The 22,744-nt window shown below is 55.5% G+C and overlaps 1 protein-coding gene across 3 annotated transcripts; it reads left to right on the forward strand.

Annotated features, from left to right (window-relative positions):
- The first annotated feature begins 1,516 nt into the window (after positions 1-1,516).
- On the forward strand, positions 1,517-22,339 carry LOC142907767 (uncharacterized). 3 transcript variants are annotated; one of them, XM_076057527.1, is made up of 13 exons: positions 1,517-4,007; positions 6,857-6,938; positions 9,642-9,848; positions 13,369-13,550; positions 19,737-19,841; positions 20,500-20,715; positions 20,809-20,872; positions 20,937-21,070; positions 21,340-21,372; positions 21,501-21,566; positions 21,761-21,793; positions 21,858-21,991; positions 22,261-22,339. In XM_076057527.1, exons 1-6 carry the CDS (start codon positions 1,520-1,522, stop codon positions 20,649-20,651), a joined length of 3,216 nt encoding a protein of 1,071 aa, XP_075913642.1. In that variant the 5' UTR covers positions 1,517-1,519; the 3' UTR covers positions 20,652-20,715; positions 20,809-20,872; positions 20,937-21,070; positions 21,340-21,372; positions 21,501-21,566; positions 21,761-21,793; positions 21,858-21,991; positions 22,261-22,339. The 3 variants fall into 3 exon arrangements, with proteins under 3 accessions (XP_075913642.1, XP_075913643.1, XP_075913644.1); XM_076057528.1 differs by lacking the exons at positions 20,809-20,872; positions 21,340-21,372; positions 21,501-21,566; ... (1 more) ...; positions 21,858-21,991; positions 22,261-22,339 and having other exon boundaries at positions 20,500-20,746; positions 20,873-20,969; positions 21,040-21,117; XM_076057529.1 differs by lacking the exons at positions 19,737-19,841; positions 20,500-20,715; positions 20,809-20,872; ... (4 more) ...; positions 21,858-21,991; positions 22,261-22,339 and adding an exon at positions 18,744-19,709.
- Positions 22,340-22,744: the final 405 nt, after the last annotated feature.

Genomic DNA, 22,744 nt, shown 5'->3' on the forward strand with positions numbered 1-22,744 from the left:
TGGTGACGGTGGTGGTGGTGGTGGTGACGGTGGTGGTGGTGGTGGTGACGGTGGTGGTGGTGGTGACGGTGGTGGTGGTGGTGACGGTGGTGGTGGTGACGGTGGTGGTGACGATGGTGGTGGTGGTAACGATGGTGGTGGTGACGGTGGTGGTGGTGACGGTGGTGGTGGTGACGGTGGTGGTGGTGGTGACGATGGTGGTGGTGATGGTGGTGGTGGTGACGGTGGTGGTGGTGGTGACGGTGGTGGTGGTGGTGATGGTGGTGGTGGTGGTGACGATGGTGGTGGTGACGGTGGTGGTCACGGTGGTGGTGGTGGTGACGGTGGTGACGGTGGTGACGATGGTGACGATGGTGGTGACGGTGACGGTGGTGGTGGTGGTGGTGACGATGGTGGTGATGGTAACGGTGGTGGTGGTGGTGGTTGTGGTGGTGATGGTTGTTGTGGTGGAGGTGGTTTGTTGTTGTGGTGGTGATGGTTGTTGTGGTGGTGATGGTTGTGGTGGTGGTGTTGATGTGTGTGCTCTTCTCTCCGCACCGTCACCACGAGGATGACGATGTCGCTAACGACGAATGAAGGTGATGACGATGTTGATGGTCACCATCGCCTCCTCTTCCCATCACCTCTTTCCATCACCATGACGACGTTGATGATGACGACGTTGATGACGTTGATGATGACGTTGATGATGACGACGTTGATGATGACGTTGATGATGACGTTGATGATGACGTTGATGATGACGTTGATGATGACGTTGATGATGACGTTGATGATGACGTTGATGATGACGTTGAGGATGATGATGTTGATGATGTTGATGACGATGACGTTGATGACGTTGATGACGTTGATGACGACGTTGATGATGACGTTAATGATTACGTTGATGACGTTGATGACGTTGATGATGACGTTGATGATGTCGTTGATGATGTCGTTGAGGATGACGTTGATGACGATGTTGATGACGACGTTGATGACGACGTTGATGACGATGACGTTGATGACGTTGACGATGACGTTGATGATGACGTTGACGATGACGTTGATGATGTTGATGACGATGACGTTGACGATGACGTTGATGATGTTGATGACGATGACGTTGATGACGTTGACGATGTTGATGATGACGTTGATGATGACGTTGATGATGACGTTGATGACGACGTTGATGATGACGTTGATGACGACGTTGATGATGACGTTGACGACGTTGATGATGACGTTGACGATGTTGATGATGACGTTGATGATGACGTTGATGATGACGTTGATGACGACGTTGATGATGACGTTGATGACGACGTTGATGATGACGTTGACGACGTTGATGATGACGTTGAGGATGATGACGTTGATGATGTTGATGACGATGACGTTGATGATGACGTTGATGATGACGTTGATGATGACGTTGAGGATGACGTTGATGACGACGTTGATGACGACGTTGATGACGACGTTGACGACGACGTTAACGATGACGTTGACGACGACGTTGACGACGACGTTGATGATGACGTTGATGACGACGTTAACCGCCTGCCACCCTTCTCCCAGCGACCTGCTCAGGACCCTCACTCCCGACGAGTTGTCCACCCTGGAGCGGAGCCTCTGTGTCACCCTCGATTCGGAGCTGCTGCCCGCCGCCTCGTCCGTCACCTCGTCCACCTCGGCAGCAGCAGCAGCTCCTCCCGGAGGGTCGCTCCTCGTCCCTCCGACCTCCTCGTCCTCGTCCTCCTCCTCCTCATCCTCCTCCTCGTCCGTGCCTCCCGCATCGTCCGCTTGGCCGCGGCCGCGGCCGCCGCCGCCCTCTGCGTCGACGGCACCGCCATCGATGGCGGAGGAGGACGAGGAGGTGGAGGACGAGGAGGTGGAGGAGGATGAGGAGGATGAGGAGGTGGAGGACGAGGAGGAGGAGGAGGAGGAGGCCGGCGCCACGATGGAGCTTGCGTGCTCCATGCAGTTTGACGAGCAGGAGCTGGCCGAGCTGCACAGCCTGGTGCAGCAGGCCGGCACGCAAATGTCCACGCTGCTGTCTCCCCCCGGCAGCCGCCGGGAGTCGCCGGCCCGGGGCCTCGCCGCGGCCGGGACCGGCGGCGGCTCGCTCGGCGTTGTGGGCGGCTCGCTCGGCATTGTGGGTAGCTCCATCATCACCGGCACCGGCACCGGCACCACCACCGTGGGCAGCTCCATCACCGGCACCGGCACCGGCACCGGCACCACCACCGTGGCGTCAGCGCAGTGTCCGAGAATCTCCGCGCTGCTTCTCCGGCACCATCACCACGATCACCGCCACCAGCGGGGCCACCACCGGGGCCACCACCGGGGCCACCACCGGGGCCACCACCAGGGCCTTGACGACGCCGAGTGGCAGAGGGAGCAAGGGGATGAGAGCCTCTTTGCCATCGATGACCTGGACGGTGGTGGCGGTGACGGTGGTGACGGTGGTGTTTGTGTTCGTGGTGGTGGTGGTAGACGTGGTCGTGGTGTTGGTGATGGTGGTGACGGTGGTAGTGACGGTGGTGGTGATGGTGGTGGTGTTTGTGTTCGTGGTGGTGGTGGTGGTGGTAGACGTGGTCGTGGTGTTGGTGGTGGTGACGGTGGTGTTCGTGGTCGTGGTGTTGGTGGTGGTGTTCGTGGTGGTGGTGGTGGTGGTGTTGGTGGTGGTGGTGTTGGTGGTGGTGGTGGTGTTGGTGGTGGTGTTGGTAGTGGTGTTGGTGGTGGTGTTGGTGGTGTTCGTGGTGGTGTTGGTGGTGGTGACGGTGGTGTTCGTGGTCGTGGTGTTGGTGGTGGTGTTCGTGGTGGTGGTGGTGATGGTGGTGGTGGTGTTGGTGGTGGTGGTGGTGTTGGTGGTGGTGGTGGTGTTGGTAGTGGTGTTGGTGGTGTTCGTGGTGGTGTTGGTGGTGGTGACTTCGACGGTGACAGACGAGGTGGTGGTGGCTCTGCCATCATCACCGCCACCACCGCCATCATCACCGCCACCACCGCCACCACCATCGGCCACCCTCTGACCCCACCGTGCTCATCCATCACAAGGCTCTGTCGGCAAGCGACGCCATCTTTGACAGCGCCGCCGCTACTGCAGGGGCTTGTGGGTAGCCACGGGGGCACGGCCACGGAGGTCCTGGCCACGGAGGTCCTGGCCACGGAGGTCCTGGCCACGGAGGTCCTGGCCACGGAGGTCCCGGCGGCCACGGAGGGCCGCACAGTGGCGGAGGTCCCGGCAGCCACGGAGGTCCTGGCCACGGAGGTCCCGGCGGCCACGGAGGTCCTGGCCACGGAGGTCCTGGCCACGGAGGTCCCGGCGGCCACGGAGGTCCTGGCCACGGAGGTCCCAGCCACGGAGGAGGTCCCGGCGGCCACGGAGGTCCTGGCCACGGAGGTCCCAGCCACGGAGGAGGTCCCGGCGGCCACGGAGGTCCTGGCCACGGAGGTCCTGGCCACGGAGGTCCCGGCGGCCACGGAGGTCGCGGCCACGGAGGAGGTCCCGGCGGCCACGGACGTCCCAGCCACGGAGGTCCCAGCCACGGAGGTCCCGGCCACGGAGGTCCCAGCCACGGAGGAGGTCCCGGCGGCCACGGAGGGCCGCACAGTGGCGGAGGAGATTGCCCAGAGGACTGGTGGCATGAGGCTGTCGGCCACAGTCATCTTCAAACCCAGGGCGGTGGACGCTGTGGGGGTGGTGGACGCTGTGGGGGTGGTGGACGCTGTGGGGGTGGTGGAGGCGGTGGAGGTGGTGGACGCTGTGGGTGTGGTGGAGGCGGTGGACGCTATGGGGGTGGTGGACGCTGTGGAGGTGGTGGACGCTGTGGAGGTGGTGGAGGTGTTGCAGGAGGAGGAGGTGGAGGAGGAGGTGATGGTTGAAAGGAGGAGGCAGAGGCGAGGAGAGGACGACTTTGAGGAGGAGGAGGTGGAGAGGGTGGAGAGGGTGGAGAGGCCTCAGGGCCGGAGACGTCATCACAGCCAGGGACATCATCGCAAGAAACGACACCCATCAGGTGAGTAGTCCACCACCAGGGGGAGTAGTCCACCACCAGGGGGAGTAGTCCACCACCACACTGAGTAGTCCACCACCACACTGAGGAGTCCACCACCAGGGGGAGTAGTCCACCACCAGGAGGAGTAGTCCACCACCACACTGAGGAGTCCACCACCACACTGAGGAGTCCACCACCAGGGGGAGTAGTCCACCACCACACTGAGTAGTCCACCACTAGGGGGAGTAGTCCACCACCACACTGAGTAGTCCACCACTAGGGGGAGTAGTCCACCACCACACTGAGTAGTCCACCACCAGGGGGAGTAGTCCACCACCACACTGAGGAGTCCACCACCAGGGGGAGTAGTCCACCACCACACTGAGTAGTCCACCACCACACTGAGGAGTCCACCACCAGGGTGAGTAGTCCACCACCACACTGAGGAGTCCACCACCACTAGGGGAGTAGTCCACCACCAGGGGAGTAGTCCACCACTAGGGGAGTAGTCCACCACCAGGGGAGTAGTCCACCACCACGGGAGTAGTCCACCACTAGGGGAGTAGTCCACCACACTGAGTAGTCCACCACTATGGGAGTAGTCCACCACCACACTGAGTAGTCCACCACCACACTGAGGAGTCCACCACTAGGGGAGTAGTCCACCACCACACTGAGTAGTCCACCACCAGGGGAGTAGTCCAACACACTGAGTAGTCCACCACCAGGGGGAGTAGTCTACCACTACACTGAGTAGTCCACCACCACACTGATGAGTCCACCACCAGGGGAGTAGTCCACCACCACACTGAGTAGTCCACCACCACACTGAGTAGTCCACCACTAGGGGAGTAGTCCACCACACTGAGTAGTCCACCACCACACTGAGTAGTCCACCACCACACTGAGTAGTCCACCACCACACTGAGGAGTCCACCACTAGGGGAGTAGTCCACCAACACACTGAGTAGTCCACCACCAGGGGAGTAGTACAACACACTGAGTAGTCCACCACCAGGGGGAGTAGTCCACCACTACACTGAGTAGTCCACCACCACACTGATGAGTCCACCACCAGGGGAGTAGTCCACCACCACACTGAGTAGTCCACCACCACACTGAGTAGTCCACCACTAGGGGAGTAGTCCACCACACTGAGTAGTCCACCACCACACTGAGTAGTCCACCACCACACTGAGTAGTCCACCACCACACTGAGTAGTCCACCACCAGGGGAGTAGTCCACCACACTGAGTAGTCCACCACCATGGGAGTAGTCCACCACCACACTGAGGAGTCCACCACCAGGGTGAGTAGTCCACCACCAGGGTGAGTAGTCCACCACCACACTGAGTAGTCCACCACACTGAGTAGTCCACCACCAGGGGAGTAGTCCACCACCACACTGAGTAGTCCACCACTAGGGGAGTAGTCCACCACACTGAGTAGTCCACCACCACACTGAGTAGTCCACCACCACACTGAGTAGTCCACCACCACACTGAGTAGTCCACCACCATGGGAGTAGTCCACCACCACACTGAGGAGTCCACCACCAGGGTGAGTAGTCCACCACCAGGGTGAGTAGTCCACCACCACTAGGGGAGTAGTCCACCACCACACTGAGTAGTCCACCACCACACTGAGTAGTCCACCACCAGGGGGAGTAGTCCACCACCACACTGAGTAGTCCACCACTAGGGGAGTAGTCCACCACTAGGGGAGTAGTCCACCACCACACTGAGGAGTCCACCACCACACTGAGTAGTCCACCACCACACTGAGTAGTCCACCACCACACTGAGTAGTCCACCACCATGGGAGTAGTCCACCACCACACTGAGGAGTCCACCACCAGGGTGAGTAGTCCACCACCAGGGTGAGTAGTCCACCACCACTAGGGGAGTAGTCCACCACCACACTGAGTAGTCCACCACCACACTGAGTGGTCCACCACCAGGGGGAGTAGTCCACCACCACACTGAGTAGTCCACCACTAGGGGAGTAGTCCACCACTAGGGGAGTAGTCCACCACCACACTGAGGAGTCCACCACCACACTGAGTAGTCCACCACCACACTGAGTAGTCCACCACCACACTGAGTAGTCCACCACCATGGGAGTAGTCCACCACCACACTGAGGAGTCCACCACCAGGGTGAGTAGTCCACCACCAGGGTGAGTAGTCCACCACCACTAGGGGAGTAGTCCACCACCACACTGAGTAGTCCACCACCACACTGAGTAGTCCACCACCAGGGGGAGTAGTCCACCACCACACTGAGTAGTCCACCACTAGGGGAGTAGTCCACCACTAGGGGAGTAGTCCACCACCACACTGAGGAGTCCACCACCACACTGAGTAGTCCACCACCAGGGGGAGTAGTCCACCACCACACTGAGTAGTCCACCACTAGGGGAGTAGTCCACCACTAGGGGAGTAGTCCACCACCACACTGAGGAGTCCACCACCACACTGAGTAGTCCACCACCAGGGGGAGTAGTCCACCACCACACTGAGTAGTCCACCACTAGGGGAGTAGTCCACCACCACACTGAGGAGTCCACCACCACACTGAGGAGTCCACCACCAGGGGGAGTAGTCCACCAAATTATTCCACCACTGGATTTAACTGACCCGGCCGTTGTGACCCCCACCACCACCGCCCCGTAGATTCCGTCCAATCAGACGCCCGCGTTGTGACCCCCACCACCACCGCCCCGTAGATTCCGTCCAATCAGACGCCCGCGTTGTGACCCCCACCACCACCGCCCCGTAGATTCCGTCCAATCAGATGCCCGCGTTGTGAACCCCACCACCACCGCCCCGTGGATTTCGTCCAATCAGATGCCTGCGTTGTTCCCTGCAGGAGAATCCGCATCCGGCGATTTGGAAAACCCGGATCTGGGATTCTTGGATCCGGAGCGGGGGCTGGGATCCTTTCACGCTGGGTAACATCACCATCAACATCACCATCAACATCATCATCATCACCACCATCAACATCACCATCATCATCATCAACATCACCATCATCAACATCACCATCATCAACATCACCATCATCATCAACATCACCAACATCAACATCACCAACATCAACATCACCATCACCATCATCAACATCACCATCAACATCATCAACATCAACATCATCAACAACATAACCAACATCAACATCATCAACATCGCCATCACCATCAACATCACCATCAACATCACCATCAACATCACCATCACCACCATCAACATCACCACCATCAACATCACCATCACCATCATCAACATCACCATCAACATCACCATCACCAACATCACCATCAACATCACCATCATCATCATCAACATCACCACCATCAACATCACCATCACCATCATCAACATCAACATCACCATCATCATCACCATCACCACCATCAACATCATCATCACCACCATCAACATCACCATCATCAACATCACCACCATCAACACCAACATCACCATCAACATCACCATCACCAACATCACCATCAACATCAACATCACCAACATCAACATCAACATCAACATCACCATCATCATCATCAACATCACCACCATCAACATCACCATCACCATCATCAACATCAACATCACCATCACCACCATCAACATCACCATCATCAACATCATCATCACCATCATCAACATCACCAACATCAACATCACCATCATCATCACCATCACCATCAACATCACCATCATCAACATCACCATCATCAACATCAACATCACCACCATCATCATCAACATCACCAACATCAACATCACCATCATCAACATCAACATCACCACCATCATCATCAACATCACCAACATCACCATCACCATCATCAACATCACCATCATCAACATCAACATCACCATCATCATCACCATCACCACCATCAACATCATCATCACCATCATCAACATCACCATCACCACCATCAACATCACCATCACCACCATCAACATCACCATCATCACCATCATCAACATCAATATCACCATCATCAACATCACCATCACCACCATCAACATCACCACCATCAACATCACCAACATCACCATCATCAACATCATCATCACCAACATCAACATCACCATCATCAACATCACCATCATCAACATCACCATCACCACCATCAACATCAACATCACCATCATCAACATCACCATCACCACCATCAACATCAACATCATCAACATCACCATCATCAACATCACCATCACCACCATCAACATCAACATCATCAACATCACCATCATCAACATCACCTACCATCACCTCCTACCATCATCAACATCACCATCATCACCATCACCACCACCACCATCATCAACATCACCATCATCACCATCACCACCACCACCATCATCAACATCACCATCACCATCATCACCATCACCACCATCATCAACATCACCATCACCATCATCACCATCATCACCACCACCACCATCATCAACATCACCACCACCACCATCAACATCACCTACCATCACCTGCTACCATCATCAACATCACCATCATCACCATCACCATGACAACCATCACCACCACCATGACAACCATCACCATCACCACCACCACCACCATCATCACCATCACCATCATCAACATCACCTACCATCACCTCCTACCATCACCATCACCACCATCACCATCATCAACATCACCATCACCCACCATCAACATCACCATGACCACCATCACCATGACCACCATCACCTACCATCACCATCACCACCATCACCTATCATCAACATCACCATCACCTCCTACCATCAACATCACCATCACCTCCACTCACCATCACCTACCATCAACATCACCTACCATCACCATCACCATCTGTCTCTCTCTCTCTGTCTGTCTCTCTCTGTCTCTCTGTCTCACTGTCTCTCTGTCTCACCGTCTGTCTGTCTCTCTGTCTGTCTGTGTCTCTGTCTGTCTGTCTGTCCGTGACCGCAGACCATGGGGTAGTCCCCACCACTACTCCTCAACGCTGTCTGTCTCTCTGTCTATGTCTGTCTCTCTGTCTCTCTGTCTGTGTCTGTGTCTCTGTCTGTGTCTCTGTTTGTCTCTCTGTCTCACTGTCTCTCTGTCTATGTCTGTCTCTCTGTCTCTCTGTCTGTGTCTGTGTCTCTGTCTGTGTCTCTGTTTGTCTCTCTGTCTCACTGTCTCTCTGTCTCACCGTCTGTCTGTCTCTCTGTCTCTCTCTGTCTCTGTCTGTCTCTCTGTCTGTCTCTCTGTTTGTCTCTCTGTCTCACTGTCTCTCTGTCTCACCGTCTGTCTGTCTCTCTCTGTCTCTGTCTGTCTCTCTGTCTGTCTCTCTGTTTGTCTCTCTGTCTCACTGTCTCTCTGTCTCACCGTCTGTCTGTCTCTCTGTGTCTCTGTCTGTCTCTCTGTCTGTCTCTCTGTCTCTCTGTCTCACTGTCTCTCTGTGTCTCTCTGTCTGTCTCTCTGTCTCTCTCTCTGTCTCTCTGTCTCTGTCTGTCTCTCTGTCTGTCTGTCTCTGTGTCTCTCTCTGTCTCTCTCTGTCTGACTCTCTGTCTCTCACTGTCTGTCTCTTTGTCTGTCTCTGTGTCTCACTGTCTGTCTCTCTGTCTCACCGTCTCACTGTCTGTCTATCTGTCCGTGACCGCAGACCATGGGGTAGTCCCCACCACTACTCCTCGACGCTCAACTCATCCAGCAGTGGAACGGACGTCTCAGTGACCACCTGCAGCCTCTCCACTTCCGACGACGACGAGGAGGTGGACGAGGAGGTGGACGAGGAGGAGGTGGACGAGGAGGTGGACGAGGAGGTGGACGAGGAGGTGGACGAGGTGGAGGAGGAGGAGACTGACAATCGGTAGCCACTCGCTCACTCGCACAAGCCTAGGGGCACCCCCAGTGACAGCTGTCTCTGTGTGTGTGTGGCCTAGGGGCACCCCCAGTGGCAGCTGTCTCTGTGTTTGTGTGTGTGTGTGGCCTAGGGGCACCCCCAGTGGCAGCTGTCTCTGTGTGTGTGTGGTCTAGGGGCACCCCCAGTGACAGCTGTCTGTGTGTGTGTGGCCTAGGGGTACCCCCAGTGACTGCTGTCTCTGTGTGTGTGGCCTAGGGGTACCCCCAGTGACTGCTGTCTCTGTGTGTGTGGCCTAGGGGCACCCCCAGTGGCAGCTGTCTCTGTGTGTGTGTGGCCTAGGGGCACCCCCAGTGACAGCTGTCTCTGTGTGTGTGTGTGTGGCCTAGGGGCACCCCCAGTGACAGCTGTCTGTGTGTGTGTGTGGCCTAGGGGCACCCCCAGTGACAGCTGTCTCTGTGTGTGTGTGTGTGTGTGGCCTAGGGGCACCCCCAGTGACAGCTGACTCTATGTGTGTGTGGTCTAGGGGCACCCCCAGTGGCAGCTGTCTCTGTGTGTGGTCTAGGGGTACCCCCAGTGACAGCTGTCTGTTTGTGTGTGTGGCCTAGGGGTACCCCCAGTGACAGCTGTCTCTGTGTGTGTGGCCTAGGGGTACCCCCAGTGACAGCTGTCTCTGTGTGTGGTCTAGCCTAGGGGCACCCCCAGTGGCAGCTGTCTCTGTGTGTGTGTGGCCTAGGGGCACCCCCAGTGACAGCTGTCTGTGTGTGTGTGGCCTAGGGGTACCCCCAGTGACAGCTGTCTCTGTGTGTGTGTGTGGTCTAGGGGCACCCCCAGTGACAGCTGTCTCTGTGTGTGTGTGGCCTAGGGGCACCCCCAGTGACAGCTGTCTGTGTGTGTGTGTGGCCTAGCCTAGGGGCACCCCCAGTGTCAGCTGTGTGTGTGTGTGGCCTAGGGGTACCCCCAGTGTCAGCTGTCTGTGTGTGTGTGGCCTAGGGGTACCCCCAGTGGCAGCTGTCTCTGTGTGTGTGGTCTAGGGGCACCCCCAGTGGCAGCTGTCTCTGTGTGTGTGTGTGTGTGGCCTAGCCTAGGGGCACCCCCAGTGACAGCTGTCTCTGTGTGTGTGTGGCCTAGGGGCACCCCCAGTGGCAGCTGTCTGTCTGTGAGTGTGTGGTCTAGCCTAGGGGCACCCCCAGTGGCAGCTGTCTGTGTGTGTGTGTGTGGCCTAGGGGCACCCCCAGTGACAGCTGTCCGTGTGTGTGTGGCCTAGGGGCACCCCCAGTGACAGCTGTCTGTGTGTGTGTGGCCTAGGGGCACCCCCAGTGACAGCTGTCTCTGTGTGTGTGTGGCCTAGGGGCACCCCCAGTGGCAGCTGTCTGTGTGTGTGTGTGTGGTCTAGCCTAGGGGTACCCCCAGTGGCAGTTGTCTCTGTGTGTGTGTGTGGTCTAGCCTAGGGGCACCCCCAGTGGCAGCTGTCTCTGTGTGTGTGGCCTAGGGGTACCCCCAGTGACAGCTGTCTCTGTGTGTGTGTGGCCTAGGGGTACCCCCAGTGACAGCTGTCTGTGTGTGTGTGTGGCCTAGGGGTACCCCCAGTGTCAGCTGTCTGTGTGTGTGTGGCCTAGGGGTACCCCCAGTGACAGCTGTCTGTGTGTGTGTGTGTCCTAGGGGCACCCCCAGTGACAGCTGTCTCTGTGTGTGTGTGGCCTAGCCTAGGGGCACCCCCAGTGACAGCTGTCCGTGTGTGTGTGGCCTAGGGGCACCCCCAGTGACAGCTGTCTGTGTGTGTGTGGCCTAGGGGCACCCCCAGTGACAGCTGTCTCTGTGTGTGTGTGGCCTAGGGGCACCCCCAGTGGCAGCTGTCTGTGTGTGTGTGTGTGGTCTAGGGGTACCCCCAGTGGCAGCTGTCTGTGTGTGTGTGTGGCCTAGGGGCACCCCCAGTGGCAGCTGTCTCTGTGTGTGTGTGGCCTAGGGGTACCCCCAGTGACAGCTGTCTCTGTGTGTGTGTGGCCTAGGGGTACCCCCAGTGACAGCTGTCTCTGTGTGTGTGGTCTAGCCTAGGGGCACCCCCAGTGGCAGCTGTCTGTGTGTGTGTGTGGTCTAGGGGCACCCCCAGTGGCAGCTGTCTGTGTGTGTGTGGCCTAGGGGCACCCCCAGTGGCAGCTGTCTCTGTGTGTGTGTGGCCTAGGGGTACCCCCAGTGACAGCTGTCTGTGTGTGTGTGGCCTAGGGGCACCCCCAGTGGCAGCTGTCTCTGTGTGTGTGGCCTAGGGGTACCCCCAGTGACAGCTGTCTGTGTGTGTGTGGCCTAGGGGCTCCCCCAGTGACAGCTGTCTCTGTGTGTGTGGCCTAGGGGCACCCCCAGTGACAGCTGTCTGTGTGTGTGTGTGGCCTAGGGGCACCCCCAGTGACAGCTGTCTGTGTGTGTGTGGCCTAGGGGTACCCCCAGTGACAGCTGTCTTTGTGTGTGTGTGTGGTCTAGGGGCACCCCCAGTGACAGCTGTCTGTCTGTGTGTGTGTGGCCTAGGGGTACCCCCAGTGACAGCTGTCTCTGTGTGTGTGTGGCCTAGGGGTACCCCCAGTGACAGCTGTCTCTGTGTGTGTGGTCTAGCCTAGGGGCACCCCCAGTGGCAGCTGTCTGTGTGTGTGTGTGGTCTAGGGGCACCCCCAGTGGCAGCTGTCTGTGTGTGTGTGGCCTAGGGGCACCCCCAGTGGCAGCTGTCTCTGTGTGTGTGTGGCCTAGGGGCACCCCCAGTGGCAGCTGTCTCTGTGTGTGTGGCCTAGGGGCACCCCCAGTGGCAGCTGTCTCTGTGTGTGTGGTCTAGCCTAGGGGTACCCCCAGTGGCAGCTGTCTCTGTGTGTGTGTGGTCTAGGGGTACCCCCAGTGACAGCTGTCTCTGTGTGTGTGGCCTAGCCTAGGGGTACCCCCAGTGGCAGCTGTCTCTGTGTGTGTGGCCTAGGGGTACCCCCAGTGACAGCTGTCTGTGTGTGTGTGGCCTAGGGGCACCCCCAGTGACAGCTGTCTCTGTGTGTGTGTGTGTGGTCTAGGGGCACCCCCAGTGACAGCTGTCTCTGTGTGTGTGTGGCCTAGGGGTACCCCCAGTGGCAGCTGTCTGTGTGTGTGTGGTCTAGGGGCACCCCCAGTGGCAGCTGTCTCTGTGTGTGTGTGTGTGTGGTCTAGCCTAGGGGCACCCCCAGTGGCAGCTGTCTGTGTGTGTGTGTGTGTGGCCTAGGGGCACCCCCAGTGACAGCTGTCTCTGTGTGTGTGTGGTCTAGGGGCACCCCCAGTGACAGCTGTCTCTGTGTGTGTGTGGTCTAGGGGCACCCCCAGTGACAGCTGTCTCTGTGTGTGTGTGGTCTAGGGGTACCCCAGTGGTAGCTGTCTCTGTGTGTGGCCTAGGGGCACCCCCAGTGACAGCTGTCTCTGTGTGTGTGGCCTAGCCTAGGGGTACCCCCAGTGACAGCTGTCTCTGTGTGTGTGTGGCCTAGGGACACCCCCAGTGACAGCTGTCTGTATTTGTGACGTGTGTCTGCAGGTGTAGGTACGGTGACGGTGCCGGTGAGGGCGCCGGTGCCGGTGCCGGTGACTGTGCCGGTGCCGGTGACGGTGCCGGTGCCGGTGCCGGTGACGGTGCCGGTTCTGGTGTCCGTGAGCGAATCCGATCCCGGTTCCAGAGCTCATCCGATCTCACCCACCGCCTTTTCGTATGCATATCAGGTGTGGGGTAGGTGGGTTACTACAGGGGTAGGTGGGTTACTACAGGGGTAGGTGAGTTACTACAGGGGTAGGTGGGTTACTACAGGTGTGGGTAGGTGGGTTACTACAGGGGTAGGTGGGTTACTACAGGGGTAGGTGGGTTACTACAGGGGTAGGTGGGTTACTACAGGTGTGGGTAGGTGGGTTACTACAGGGGTAGGTGGGTTACTACAGCTGTGGGTAGGTGGGTTACTACAGGGGTAGGTGGGTTACTACAGGGGTAGGTGGGTTACTACAGGGGTAGGTGGGTTACTACAGGGGTAGGTGGGTTACTACAGGTGTGGGTAGGTGGGTTACTACAGGGGTAGGTGGGTTACTACAGGGGTAGGTGGGTTACTACAGGTGTGGGTAGGTGGGTTACTACAGGGGTAGGTGGGTTACTACAGCTGTGGGTAGGTGGGTTACTACAGCTGTGGGTAGGTGGGTTACTACAGGGGTAGGTGGGTTACTACAGGTGTGGGTAGGTGGGTTACTACAGGGGTAGGTGGGTTACTACAGCTGTGGGTAGGTGGGTTACTACAGGTGTGGGTAGGTGGGTTACTACAGGTGTGGGTAGGTGGGTTACTACAGGTGTGGGTAGGTGGGTTACTACAGGTGTGGGTAGGTGGGTTACTACAGGTGTGGGTAGGTGGGTTACTACAGGGGTAGGTGGGTTACTACAGGTGTGGGTAGGTGGGTTACTACAGGGGTAGGTGAGTTACTACAGCTGTGGGTAGGTGTGTTACTACAGGGGTAGGTGGGTTACTACAGCTGTGGGTAGGTGGGTTACTACAGGTGTGGGTAGGTGGGTTACTACAGGGGTAGGTGGGTTACTACAGGGGTAGGTGGGTTACTACAGCTGTGGGTAGGTGGGTTACTACAGCTGTGGGTAGGTGGGTTACTACAGCTGTGGGTAGGTGGGTTACTACAGCTGTGGGTAGGTGGGTTACTACAGCTGTGGGTAGGTGGGTTACTACAGGGGTAGGTGGGTTACTACAGCTGTGGGTAGGTGGGTTACTACAGCTGTGGGTAGGTGGGTTACTACAGGTGTGGGTAGGTGAGTTACTACAGCTGTGGGTAGGTGGGTTACTACAGGGGTAGGTGGGTTACTACAGCTGTGGGTAGGTGGGTTACTACAGGGGTAGGTAGGTGGGTTACTACAGGGGTAGGTGGGTTACTACAGCTGTGGGTAGGTGGGTTACTACAGCTGTGGGTAGGTGAGTTACTACAGGGGTAGGTGGGTTACTACAGCTGTGGGTAGGTGGGTTACTACAGCTGTGGGTAGGTGGGTTACTACAGCTGTGGGTAGGTGAGTTACTACAGCTGTGGGTAGGTGGGTTACTACAGCTGTGGGTAGGTGAGTTACTACAGGGGTAGGTGGGTTACTACAGGGGTAGGTGAGTTACTACAGGGGTAGGTGGGTTACTACAGGGGTAGGTGAGTTACTACAGGGGTAGGTGGGTTACTACAGGGGTAGGTGAGTTACTACAGGGGTAGGTGGGTTACTACAGCTGTGGGTAGGTGGGTTACTACAGGTGTGGGTAGGTGAGTTACTACAGCTGTGGGTAGGTGGGTTACTACAGGGGTAGGTGAGTTACTACAGGGGTAGGTGGGTTACTACAGGTGTGGGTAGGTGGGTTACTACAGCTGTGGGTAGGTGGGTTACTACAGCTGTGGGTAGGTGGGTTACTACAGGGGTAGGTAGGTGGGTTACTACAGGTGTGGGTAGGTGAGTTACTACAGCTGTGGGTAGGTGGGTTACTACAGCTGTGGGTAGGTGAGTTACTACAGGGGTAGGTGGGTTACTACAGGTGTGGGTAGGTGGGTTACTACAGCTGTGGGTAGGTGGGTTACTACAGGTGTGGGTAGGTGGGTTACTACAGCTGTGGGTAGGTGGGTTACTACAGCTGTGGGTAGGTGGGTTACTACAGGGGTAGGTGGGTTACTACAGCTGTGGGTAGGTGGGTTACTACAGGTGTAGGTAGGTGGGTTACTACAGCTGTGGGTAGGTGGGTTACTACAGGGGTAGGTGGGTTACTACAGGGGTAGGTGGGTTACTACAGCTGTGGGTAGGTGGGTTACTACAGCTGTGGGTAGGTGGGTTACTACAGCTGTGGGTAGGTGGGTTACTACAGGTGTGGGTAGGTGGGTTACTACAGCTGTGGGTAGGTGAGTTACTACAGCTGTGGGTAGGTGAGTTACTACAGGGGTAGGTGGGTTACTAGAGGTGTGGGTAGGTGGGTTACTACAGGTGTGGGTAGGTGAGTTACTACAGCTGTGGGTAGGTGGGTTACTACAGAGGTAGGTGGGTTACTACAGGTGTGGGTAGGTGGGTTACTACAGAGGTAGGTGGGTTACTACAGCTGTGGGTAGGTGGGTTACTACAGGTGTGGGTAGGTGGGTTACTACAGAGGTAGGTGGGTTACTACAGGGGTAGGTGGGTTACTAGAGGTGTGGGTAGGTGGGTTACTACAGGTGTGGGTAGGTGAGTTACTACAGCTGTGGGTAGGTGGGTTACTACAGGTGTGGGTAGGTGGGTTACTACAGAGGTAGGTGAGTTACTACAGCTGTGGGTAGGTGGGTTACTAGAGGTGTGGGTAGGTGGGTTACTACAGGTGTGAGTAGGTGGGTTACTACAGGGGTAGGTGGGTTACTACAGGTGTGGGTAGGTGGGTTACTACAGGGGTAGGTGGGTTACTACAGCTGTGGGTAGGTGCGTTACTACAGGTGTGGGTAGGTGAGTTACTACAGGTGTGGGTAGGTGAGTTACTGCAGCTGTGGGTAGGTGGGTTACTACAGCTGTGGGTAGGTGGGTTACTACAGCTGTGGGTAGGTGGGTTACTACAGCTGTGGGTAGGTGGGTTACTACAGGGGTAGGTGGGTTACTACAGCTGTGGGTAGGTGAGTTACTACAGGGGTAGGTGGGTTACTACAGGTGTGGGTAGGTGAGTTACTACATGTGTGGGTAGGTGAGTTACTACAGCTGTGGGTAGGTGGGTTACTACAGCTGTGGGTAGGTGGGTTACTACAGCTGTGGGTAGGTGGGTTACTACAGCTGTGGGTAGGTGGGTTACTACAGGGGTAGGTGGGTTACTACAGGTGTGGGTAGGTGAGTTACTACATGTGTGGGTAGGTGAGTTACTACAGCTGTGGGTAGGTGGGTTACTACAGCTGTGGGTAGGTGGGTTACTACAGCTGTGGGTAGGCGGGTTACTACAGCTGTGGGTAGGTGGGTTACTACAGCTGTGGGTAGCTGGGTTACTACAGCTGTGGGTAGGTGGGTTACTACAGGGGTAGGTGGGTTACTACAGCTGTGGGTAGGTGGGTTACTACAGGTGTGGGTAGGTGGGTTACTACAGGTGTGGGTAGGTGGGTTACTACAGCTGTGGGTAGGTGGGTTACTACAGCTGTGGGTAGGCGGGTTACTACAGCTGTGGGTAGGTGGGTTACTACAGCTGTGGGTAGCTGGGTTACTACAGCTGTGGGTAGGTGGGTTACTACAGGTGTGGGTAGGTGGGTTACTACAGCTGTGGGTAGGTGGGTTACTACAGCTGTGGGTAGGTGGGTTACTACAGCTGTGGGTAGGTGGGTTACTACAGCTGTGGGTAGGTGGGTTACTACAGGGGTAGGTGGGTTACTACAGCTGTGGGTAGGTGGGTTACTACAGCTGTGGGTAGGTGGGTTACTACAGCTGTGGGTAGGTGAGTTACTACAGGGGTAGGTAGGTGGGTTACTACAGGTGTGGGTAGGTGGGTTACTACAGGGGTAGGTGAGTTACTACAGGGGTAGGTGGGTTACTACAGGGGTAGGTGGGTTACTACAGGTGTGGGTAGGTGGGTTACTACAGGGGTAGGTGGGTGGGTTACTACAGGTGTGGGTAGGTGGGTTACTACAGGGGTAGGTGGGTTACTACAGCTGTGGGTAGGTGAGTTACTACAGGGGTAGGTGGGTTACTACAGGTGTGGGTAGGTGGGTTACTACAGGGGTAGGTGGGTTACTACAGCTATGGGTAGGTGGGTTACTACAGCTGTGGGTAGCTGGGTTACTACAGCTGTGGGTAGGTGGGTTACTACAGGTGTGGGTAGGTGGGTTACTACAGCTGTGGGTAGGTGGGTTACTACAGCTGTGGGTAGGTGGGTTACTACAGCTGTGGGTAGGTGGGTTACTACAGCTGTGGGTAGGTGGGTTACTACAGGGGTAGGTGGGTTACTACAGCTGTGGGTAGGTGGGTTACTACAGCTGTGGGTAGGTGGGTTACTACAGGTGTGGGTAGGTGGGTTACTACAGCTGTGGGTAGGTGGGTTACTACAGGGGTAGGTGGGTAGGCAGGTGAGTGGCTGAGTGAGTGGCTGTGTGGTGGGTGACTGATTGGTTGAGTGAGTGACTGAGTGAGTGGCTGAGTGGTGGGTGACTGAGTGAGTGGCTGACTGAGTGGCTGATTGAGTGACTCACTGAGTAACTGAGTGAATGAATGAGTGACTGAGTGAGTGAATGAGTGACTGACTGGGTGACTGACTGAGTGACTGAGTGAGTGACTGACTGAGTGACTAAGTGACTCACTGAGTGACTGACTGAGTCACTGACTGACTGAGTGACTGACTGAGTGAATGAGTGACTGAGTGAGTGAGTGACTGACTGAGTGAGTGAGCGAGTGACTGAGTGGCTGCCTGACTGAGTGAGTGACTGAGTGACTGAGTGACTGACTGAGTGACTGAGTGACTGACTGAGTGACTGACTGAGAGAATGAGTGACTGAGTGACTGACTGAGTGACTGTCTGACTGACTGGCTGAGTGACTGAGTGACTGACTGAGTGGCTGAGTGACTGAGTGACTGACTGACCGAGTGAGAGTGTGAGTGACTGACTGAGTGAGTGACTGAGTGACTGACTGAGTGACTGACTGAGAGAATGAGTGACTGAGTGACTGACTGAGTGACTGTCTGACTGACTGGCTGAGTGACTGAGTGACTGACTGAGTGGCTGAGTGACTGAGTGACTGACTGACCGAGTGAGAGTGTGAGTGACTGACTGAGTGAGTGACTGAGTGACTGACTGACCGAGTGAGAGTGTGAGTGACTGACTGAGTGAGTGACTGAGTGACTGACTGAGTGAGTGACTGAGTGAATGAGTGAGTGAATGAATGAATGAGTGACTGACTGAGTGACTGCGCTTCTAGGCGTGGCTGACCAGCTCCAGACGAACTGTGCTAGTGACTGAGTGACTGACTGACTGAGTGAATGAGTGAGTAACTGACTGAGTGACTGAGTGAATGAATGACTGACTGAGTGACTGACTGAGTGACTGACTGAGTGACTGACTGAGTGGCTGACTGATTGACTGACTGAGTGACTGGGTGACTGAGTGACTGGGTGACTGAGTGAGTGACTGAGTGAGTGACTGAGTGACTGACTGACTGAGTGAATGAGTGAGTGACTGACTGAGTGACTGACTGACTGAGTGGCTGACTGAGTGACTGAGTGAGTGACTGACTGAGTGACTGAGTGATTGAGTGACTGAGTGACTGGGTGACTGAGTGACTGAGTGACTGACTGAGTGACTGACTGAGTGACTGACTGAGTGACTGACTGAATGAGTGAGTGACTGACTGAGTGACTGACTGACTGAGTGAATGAGTGAGTGACTGACTGAGTGACTGACTGACTGAGTGACTGACTGACTGAGTGACTGACTGAGTGAGTGACTGACTGAGTGACTGAGTGACTGACTGAGTGACTGACTGACTGAGTGAATGAATGAGTGAGTGACTGAGTGAGTGAGTGACTGACTGAGTGAGTGACTGAGTGACTGAGTGAATGAGTGACTGAGTGACTGAGTGAGTGAGTCACTGAGTGAGTGAGTGACTGAGTGAGTGACTGAGTGAGTGAATGAGTGAGTGACTGACCGAGTGACTGACCGAGTGGCTGACCGAGTGACTGACTGAGTGGCTGACTGAGTGACTGACTGAGTGACTGAGTGAGTGACTGACTGAGTGACTGAGTGACTCACTGAGTGAGTGACTGACTGAGTGACTGAGTGAGTGACTGACTGAGTGACTGAGTGAGTGACTGAGTGAGTGACTGAGTGAGTGACTGACTGAGTGACTGAGTGAGTGACTCACTGAGTGAGTGACTGACTGACTGAGTGACTAACTGAGTGACTACGCTTCTAGGCGTGGCTGACCAGCTCCAGACGAACTGTGCGAGTGATCTCCGTGTGATCCTCAAGTCTCTGTTCGAGATGTCCACCACGAGGCCGGCCAGCGAACACGAACGTGGTGCGATCACCGCACCACACTGTACACACACCGCACTGTACAAACAACGCACACTGCACGGCACGCCGCACTGTACACCGCACACACTGTATACCGCACACCACACTGTACACGGCACACACTGTACACCGCACACCACACTGTACATGGCACACACTGTATACCGCACACCACACTGTACACCGCACACCACACTGTACACGGCACACACTGTACATGTCACACACTGTATACCACACTTTACTGTGCACTGTACAGGCGGTCCCGGCTCTCACCCACGTAGAACTATAGTTGTGTGTTGTGTGTTGTGTGTGACATGTTGTGTGTTGTGTGTTGTGTGTGACATGTTGTGTGTTGTGTGTGACATGTTGTGTGTGACGTGTTGTGTGTGACGTGTGACGTGTTGTGTGTTGTGTGTGATGTGTTGTGTGTGACGTGTGATGTGTTGTGTGTTGTGTGTGACGTGTTGTGTGTGACGTGTTGCGTGTGACGTGTGACGTGTTGTGTGTGACGTGTTGCGTGTGACGTGTGACATGTTGCGTGTGACGTGTTGCGTGTGACGTGTGACATGTTGCGTGTTGCGTGTTACATGTTGCGTGTTGCGTGTGGCGTGTGACATGTTACGTGTGACGTGTTGCGTGTTGTGTGTTGTGTGCAGTGCCAGCCTTGGTGCACGACCCTCTGCTGGAGGACTGTGCCCTGTGCAGGGAGGTGGAGTCCGGAGCGGAGAGAAGCCGCAGCAAGACGCAGCACTTCACAGGTCACTCACACACACACACACTGTGTGTAACACACACACACTGTGTGTAACACACACACACACACTGTGTGTATCACAGGTCACTCACACACACACACACTGTGTGTATCACAGGTCACTCACACACACACTGTGTGTATCACAGGTCACTCACACACACACTGTGTGTATCACAGGTCACACACACACACACTGTGTGTATCACAGGTCACTCACACACACACTGTGTGTATCACAGGTCACTCACACACACACACTGTGTGTATCACAGGTCACTCACACACACACACTGTGTGTATCACAGGTCACTCACACACACACTGTGTGTAACACAGGTCACTCACACACACACACTGTGTGTATCACAGGTCACTCACACACACACACACTGTGTGTATCACAGGTCACTCACACACACACACACTGTGTGTATCACAGGTCACTCACACACACACTGTGTGTATCACAGGTCACTCACACACACACTGTGTGTATCACAGGTCACTCACACACACACTGTGTGTATCACAGGTCACTCACACACACACTGTGTGTATCACAGGTCACTCACACACACACACACTGTGTGTATCACAGGTCACTCACACACACACACACTGTGTGTATCACAGGTCACTCACACACACACACTGTGTGTAACACACACACACTGTGTGTAACACAGGTCACTCACACACACACACTGTGTGTAACACACACACACTGTGTGTAACACAGGTCACTCACACACACACACTGTGTGTATCACAGGTCACTCACACACACACACACTGTGTGTATCACAGGTCACTCACACACACACTGTGTGTATCACAGGTCACTCACACACACACTGTGTGTATCACAGGTCACTCACACACACACTGTGTGTATCACAGGTCACTCACACACACACTGTGTGTATCACAGGTCACTCACACACACACACACTGTGTGTATCACAGGTCACTCACACACACACACACTGTGTGTATCACAGGTCACTCACACACACACACACTGTGTGTATCACAGGTCACTCACACACACACTGTGTGTATCACAGGTCACTCACACACACACTGTGTGTATCACAGGTCACTCACACACACACTGTGTGTATCACAGGTCACTCACACACACACTGTGTGTATCACAGGTCACTCACACACACACACTGTGTGTATCACAGGTCACTCACACACACACACTGTGTGTATCACAGGTCACTCACACACACACTGTGTGTAACACAGGTCACTCACACACACACACTGTGTGTATCACAGGTCACTCACACACACACACACTGTGTGTATCACAGGTCACTCACACACACACACACTGTGTGTATCACAGGTCACTCACACACACACTGTGTGTATCACAGGTCACTCACACACACACTGTGTGTATCACAGGTCACTCACACACACACTGTGTGTATCACAGGTCACTCACACACACACTGTGTGTATCACAGGTCACTCACACACACACACACTGTGTGTATCACAGGTCACTCACACACACACACACTGTGTGTATCACAGGTCACTCACACACACACACTGTGTGTAACACACACACACTGTGTGTAACACAGGTCACTCACACACACACACTGTGTGTAACACACACACACTGTGTGTAACACAGGTCACTCACACACACACACTGTGTGTATCACAGGTCACTCACACACACACACACTGTGTGTATCACAGGTCACTCACACACACACTGTGTGTATCACAGGTCACTCACACACACACTGTGTGTATCACAGGTCACTCACACACACACTGTGTGTATCACAGGTCACTCACACACACACACACTGTGTGTAACACACACACACTGTGTGTAACACAGGTCACTCACTCACACACACACTGTGTGTAACACAGGTCACTCACACACACACTGTGTGTATCACAGGTCACTCACACACACACACACACTGTGTGTATCACAGGTCACTCACACACACACTGTGTGTATCACAGGTCACTCACACACACACACACACTGTGTGTATCACAGGTCACTCACACACACACACACACTGTGTGTATCACAGGTCACTCACACACACACTGTGTGTATCACAGGTCACACACACACACACACACTGTGTGTA

The sequence above is a fragment of the Petromyzon marinus genome, chromosome 83, assembly GCF_048934315.1.
Source record: "Petromyzon marinus isolate PM22_M1 ecotype Great Lakes invasive population chromosome 83, UKy_Petmar_22M1.pri1.0, whole genome shotgun sequence".
Lineage (NCBI taxonomy): Eukaryota > Metazoa > Chordata > Hyperoartia > Petromyzontiformes > Petromyzontidae > Petromyzon > Petromyzon marinus.

Excerpts from the sequence above, each read along its gene's own strand:
- LOC142907767 (XM_076057527.1), top strand. The coding sequence starts at position 1,520 with ATGATGACGTTGATGACGACGTTAACCGCCTGCCACCCTTCTCCCAGC. Across the intron at positions 6,939-9,641 it reads CTGGGATCCTTTCACGCTGG|ACCATGGGGTAGTCCCCACC; the intron begins GTAACATCACCA and ends CCGTGACCGCAG. Across the intron at positions 19,842-20,499 it reads GGCCAGCGAACACGAACGTG|TGCCAGCCTTGGTGCACGAC; the intron begins GTGCGATCACCG and ends TGTTGTGTGCAG.